This window comes from Myotis myotis, unplaced genomic scaffold (genome assembly GCF_014108235.1).
Source record: "Myotis myotis isolate mMyoMyo1 unplaced genomic scaffold, mMyoMyo1.p scaffold_m19_p_4, whole genome shotgun sequence".
NCBI lineage: Eukaryota > Metazoa > Chordata > Mammalia > Chiroptera > Vespertilionidae > Myotis > Myotis myotis.
The window spans coordinates 26514981-26521861 of NW_023416346.1; the positions used below are offsets into that span (position 1 = coordinate 26514981).

General features: G+C 42.8%; 1 protein-coding gene across 1 annotated transcript; it reads left to right on the plus strand.

Annotated features, from left to right (window-relative positions):
- The first annotated feature begins 428 nt into the window (after positions 1 to 428).
- On the plus strand, positions 429 to 1940 carry GPR101 (G protein-coupled receptor 101). The gene has a single exon (XM_036304256.1). The coding sequence runs from the start codon at positions 429 to 431 to the stop codon at positions 1938 to 1940; it is 1512 nt and encodes a 503-aa protein (XP_036160149.1).
- Positions 1941 to 6881: the final 4941 nt, after the last annotated feature.

A 6881-nucleotide genomic window follows, 5' to 3' on the forward strand; every position in this document is an offset into this window, starting at 1 on the left:
GAGAAAGAATTAAACGTAAACAGGCTGGGACACAGAGCACGTGCAGGCGCTACTGGGAGAGACAGCTGGGGAAACTTGAGAAACCCAAACTGTGTGACTCAAAGATAGTAGCACAGACATGCACGCTCCGGTAGGAAAGACAAGTGGGAGGGACTCGGAGAACCCCTAGAAAGAGGCAGAGAGACTTGGAGAGTAAGAGAAGGATTGAGAGAAAGACAAAGGAGGCTGCTTGATGAGCTTGGGGAGGGGATTAGGCAGCACTGCTGCCAGGTGCTGAAGCCCTGAAGCTGGTGCCCCCTCAGTGACTACCCTGGCCCACGTATTTCTTTCTTTCATCCTCAGCAGTGAGTGTGGTCTGTGCATCCCTTTACCGCCTGCTGGTGCCGGCTCCAAGCCTGAACCCTGTCTTACATACGCCTACCACCGACATGACCTCCACCTGCACCAACACTACTCGGGAAAGCAACAGCAGCCACACGTGCATCCCATTCTCCAAAATGCCCATCAGCCTGGCTCACGGCATCATCCGCTCGAGCGTGCTGCTCATCTTTCTCACTGCCTCATTCATTGGCAACATAGTGCTAGCACTCGTGTTGCAGCGCAAGCCTCAGCTGCTGCAGGTGACCAACCGCTTCATCTTTAACCTCCTCATCACTGACCTGCTGCAAGTTTCACTCGTGGCCCCCTGGGTAGTGGCCATTTCTGTGCCTCTCTTCTGGCCCCTCAACAGCCACTTCTGTACTGCCCTGGTTAGCCTCACTCACCTGTTCGCCTTTGCCAGTGTCAACACCATCGTTGTAGTGTCAGTGGATCGCTACCTGTCTATCATCCACCCACTCTCCTACCCAGCCAAAATGACCCCACGCCGGGGTTACATGCTCCTCTATGGCACCTGGATCTTGGCCATCCTGCAGAGCACACCCCCACTCTATGGCTGGGGTCAGGCTGCCTTTGATGAGCATAATGCCCTCTGCTCCATGATCTGGGGGGCCAGCCCCAGCTACACCATTCTCAGTGTGGTGTCCTTTATCATCATTCCACTGGCTGTCATGATTGCCTGCTACTCTGTGGTGTTTGGTGCAGCCCGGCGTCAGCATGCTCTTCTGTACAACGTCAAGAGCCACAGCTTGAAGGTTCGGGCCAAGGACTGTGTGGAGAATGAGGATGAAGAGGGAGAGAAGAAAGATGAGTTCCAGGGTGAGAGCAAGTTCCACAGCCAGAATGAAGGTGAGATCAAGGTGAAGGAGGGCAGTGTGGAGGCCGAAGAGGGCAGCATGGAAGCCGAGGAAGGGAGCATGGAGGCCAAGGGCAGCAAGGAGGTCAGAGAAAGCAGCTTCATAGCCAACGATGGCAGCATGGAGGGTAAAGAAGGTGATACCAAAACTGAGAGCAGCATGCAAGCAGGCAGCAGTCACATAGAGGTCAACCAGTGCAACATTGACTTGGGTGAAGATGACATGGACTTTGATGAGGACAACATCAATTTCAGTGAGGATGACATCGAAGCAGTGAACATCCCAGAGAGTCTCCCACCAAGTCGTCGAAACAGCAACAATGACCCTCCTCTGCCCAGGTGCTACCAGTGCAAAGCTGCTAAAGTGATCTTCCTCATCATTTTCTCCTACGTGCTATCCCTGGGGCCCTACTGCTTTCTAGCGGTCCTAGCTGTGTGGGTGGATATCCAAACCAAGGTACCCCAGTGGGTGATCACCATAATAATCTGGCTTTTCTTCCTGCAGTGCTGCATCCACCCCTACATCTATGGGTACATGCACAAGACCATCAAGAAGGAAATTCAGGATATGCTGAAGAAGTTCTTCTGCAAGGGAAAGCCCCCAAAAGAAGATTGCCACCCAGACCTTCCTGGAACCGAAGCTGGCACAGAGAATGGGACTGAAGGCAAGGCTGTCCCTTCTCACAATTCTGCCACTTCTCCTTGAAGTGAGTTCTAAGGCAAACCTTGAACTGCCTACAGTACAGTAAACAGGAACAGATTTCTTTTCAATGGACCAATCACAATCCCATTAACACCAACCCATACCATTCCAGGCAAAAGTGTTGCACACATCCATCTCGCCACAAGATAGATAAATATATGGAAGAGGTTTGGAACGGTGTTTTCCTTTAAAAGTGTGTCCCTCAAAGCACAGACTTGAGGATTCTGACTGAAATTTCCCCCAAAAAAATTATTAGGCTCCAAATTTCTTAATGCAACAAGGTCTATCCATTTTGGACCTGGACTTGGTATTTGGTCTGTCTCCCCAGAGCTATAAGGTGTCGGCTTTCACTCTGAGGGAAAAGGAAGATGAAGTCTATGAACTTAAGGACTTTTAGGACCTCACGTCAGGAGGTAATGGGCAAGGGTTACAGCCTATGTTTAACTGAAAGAAAAGCAATGGACCAAATCATTCATGGAACCCAATAAGCAGAACCTGGCTGACTGATCAATGTATGAGATCCACAATCTGGTGCGAAGACTATTGTGGAAACTAAGACAAAAGCATCATGTAGCTAAAATACCAAAGTTTCCAGATCCTCTACAACAGGGGTGGGGAACGCCTGGCCTGTGAGCCATGTAAGACACACAAAATCATTTGGTCTAGCCCTGCCAAGGCATTAGGGATGAGTTAATTAAATGTTTGAGCAAATATAGCAGGTTAATTTTTTTTCAGAAGAAATGTCATATATAATATATTAAGAATACATATCAATATGTATTGATGACTTTTTCCTGTATTTTTCTTTTTTAATTTTGTTTTATTGCTTAAAATATTACAAAGAGTAGTACATTTGTTTCCTTTCCCCCCCCCCTTGACCTTCCCCCAGCCTCCCCTACCCCCCAGTGTCTTAGCAGGTTAATCTTTAAGTTGATAAATTTGCATGGCCCACAAATTATGTTATAAATATCCAAATGGTTCTTGGCAGAAAAAAATGTTCCCCACCCCTGCTCTACAGGGGTCCAGAAAAGTGGAAGAGGAAAACAGGGCATGTTTGAAATGGGAAGCTAGTCCAAGGGAGAAGATAGAGAAATAGCATGAGGCTAAATAGTTGACTTTTTTTCTATAAAACCCTAGGTTTGTGCATGGGCTGGAACCAAGGTCATTTTGTGCAAATGGAAAACTATCAATAGACACTAATTTATTTCCTTTCTCCTACTTGAATAATAGTGGGATAGAAATTATGCCACTATTTTATAACTTTTCCTTTGTGATTGAATTGGGATGCTCAGAAGAATCCTCCAAATCTCCCCTACCAGTCACTTGTGTCAGGTGGGGGAGCAAGAAGGGAGGTCCAAATAGGCCTTTTTGGTCAAACAGTACCCCCCCCCAAAAAAAAAAAAAATTCAACTAGAGGTGGCCAAAGTTCTACAAAACTCACAATGCCAATCAGTAGTGATGTGCCCATTAGAAATGTCTTTAGTGTCCATGAGGTCATAGACAAGAAATATAATCTCCACATGGGGAGCAAGTGTCAGGATAAACATTTTCCTTCCTCCAGGCACACCCATGTGTCTTTTCCACCTGCAGTTCTCTCTAAAGCCTTTAAGCTCTTTGCAGATGTGGGAGAGAAATATAAGAGAGTCAGAAATAACAAACAGGATGGCTTCTCAATACCTGGGAAGCATCAGACCTGTTCAACACAATCCTAAAATCAACGTGTTCAGGTCAGATATATCCTAATTATTGCTGTTGAAGTAGATCACTTTGGGCGTACCTTTACAATATCTAAATTATCCCTAGAGTCAATACAGAGGAAGAGTTTTCAAATCTGAAAACCTGAAATCATTGTGGGTAAGCATTACATCTATGTATTTCTGAAGGCACACACCATACTGACTTGACCAAATAACATGGAACCATAAAACAGTCAGGACAATGTTTTTGATCCTCCTGAAGATCAAATTAAATAACTCTATGGCCATTCAACTGTTCATGCAGAAATCCATAGAGGTAAAAGGATGGTATATTTGGTTGAAAAGAGTTAATCAGGTAGTTGTACATAAAGATGGCCATATTCAGAGTTTAGCTTCATTCTTGTGTGAATACCGTGTCTATATAGAACTCAAATTTAATTCATACAAATGCCCAGCTCATTCATATTTTCTTAATCTCTTCCTCCTCCCAGATTCCAACATGAGCTTCTCAAGGGGGAGAGGTAAAGAACAATGTATTGGGGCTGTGAATAAGTTTGCATGGGAATTTTGAAATGCCATGTTCAGAATTTAGGAAAAGAGAGGGGATAGAGCCAAATAACATTGTGCTGATCTGTCAATTCCATATGTCAATGAAAATCTTATTACTTCCAACCTCATTAATTTGGAAGTTGTGGTAATTCATGGGGGCTGAAGTTTACCCATGCATAATCATTTATTTTTCTACCAAAATATATAAATAAATTATAGTCATACATTTATTATACCAATTTATTGCCAAATTCCTGTATTAACCTGTCCTCAAATGATATCTGGGTAAAGAAATGGCCTATATGACCTTTCAATGTGTCCATGAAAATCTTATTAATTCCAACCCCATTAACTTAGGAAATTGTGGTAATTCAGACAAGACATGGGGGCTGAATTTCACCCCTGCACAATCTTATTTTCTTACCAAAATGTATAAATGAATTAAGTCAGACATTTATTAGTATAAATCTCTTATGGGAGGAGGGGTATTGCCATGAAAATCTGTCATGGTCAAAGGAGTTCAAGGTAGATGTAGCCTGTCTTTTGAGTAGAAATGCTTACCTGGTTAGGAAACGGGATTTCAAACATAAGTGTCTCCAAATATTTTGTTGAAACTGAACTTCTTGTTTTATTTTTAAAGCTCAACCCCTTCAAACTTTATCAGAGAAAATTGTTTGCCAAAATCCCAAATCAAAATGGAACCAGACCTGTACGAGTGTGGTAAGTTCATTTAACAGCACACACAACATTCTCCAGGAAACTAAAACTCTCCGATTTCCTTTTTAAAGTTCCTCTTTTCCCTATTTTAATCATTGTCCATTCTTATGGCAAAATGGATTTTTCAAAGTGAAAACCTTTTGAAAGCAAAGGACTGGGAAAGAGGACCTCTGAATTAAGAGCATTCTGCTTTGTTGACATTTTATTCTTAATGAACAATAGGGCCTCTAGTTAGCTTGGAGAGAGCAACTACTTAGAATGCCATGCTATTTTGAATAAAACACTATCAACTTAATGAGGTTTTACTGCCCATACTAGTACTGTTTTGTCATTTGAAGATCTGAAAGTGCAGAAAAAAGGTCATTAGCCTTACAGATCTTCACGTGCAATAGTTTTCCCTAAATGTTTTTAAAGAATGTGTTCTTTTGCCAAGGCCACTTCATATGTGCAGTAAAAATCCCACTAAAGTACAGGGGCCAGACAAACCAGACTTTGAAATGATGTGATCTCCAATTTAATGATTTCCTTATTTAAGAATAATAAAGCATCTAGTTTGCCGAGGAGCTGCAGGTGCTTTGACTAGCACAGGAATTTCAACAAGTTTGGGAAGGCTGTAATAAGGTGCAAGCCCTGGGTTTCTATGACTTCTGTGATGCAAGGGTCCATTTTCTCTATGGCACCACAAATGCCAGCTGCTGGGATGTCCTGCACTTCTGGCTCCTTGCCTACCTTTGGCCATCATGCCCACTGACTTCACCTGCCTCGCTCCCCCTCCTGTTCTGGCCCTTCAGGAATAGCTCTTGCTTGAAGCTCTGTGTGCTCACTCACTCCCATTCATCCCCTCCAAACCTAGAGCTGACAGATTCACAGGGACCTGGGGACCATGGAAGCAGGGAACAAGAGGAGTGAACAGTAGAAGTAACCAACAGTTAAAGGTATTTTTCTGTCTCCTCCCAAATACAATCCAATTTAGAGATGACCAGGATACCTACTTCAAATTCAACAGGTAAGGAAAAGTGCCATTTTATAATTTAGGAGGAGGTAGGCATCTCACTTCTTACCAAAAAGCTCCCAATACAGCACATCTTTGGGACACATTCAATTCTGTAGATACTGTTTAATTATTTCAGGGGGGAAAAAAACTTTAAAAAATATTTTACCTATAAAATTACAAGGTGCCTGACATTGCCTCATTTTATACATAATAAGCCAATTAAGCTAGGTAAAGTTACTTCAAAAGATTTTTTTCAGCCCTTGCCAGTGTGGCTAGTTGGTTGGGTGGCGTCCCATTCACCCAAAAGTTGCCAGTTCACTTGCAGGCTAGATACCCAGTTGGGGGCGTGCCAGAGGCAGCCGATAGATGTTTTTCTCTCTCTCCCTTTCCCTTCATCTCTCTTTAAAAATAAATTTTAAAAAAATAGATTTTTAATACTATTAGATTAATAATTTACAAGATTAAACTAGTCTTTCTTAAATGCTGAGAAAATGTTTTTAAAATGTCTGAAATACACCATTTGAAAGAGAAAAATTATGCATCTTGTAATTTGAGCTCTCCGAGATAAAATCCTCAGAGGTTGTTGGGATGAAACAAAGATGAACAATTTCAACTACTAAACTGTACTTTTTCTCATAACTGCCCTCCCCTATATTTTGAGAAAAAAATCAAAAGAAGTGTTTTCCCCTCACGTCTTCTTTTATTCCTCTTCAGACAAACCCCATGCTGTCAAGAGAGGCTTTTCTAAGTAAAATGTCTTTTCCTTCTAGAGCAGACACAAGATTAAAGGAACAGTTGGCTGTGAGCCAGTTACCAAGATAAGAAGAGAAAATCTGGTCAATCATGACCTTTAACCCTCTCCCTCCTTATCTCTGTCTCTCTCATTCTCTATGGGCCAGATGGGTGCTCTTGGTCCCCTCAAAGCCCCTCCAAGCTTAGGTGTGAGGAGACAGAAGCAATGAGCTGTAATCAGCAGGCCCTAACCCA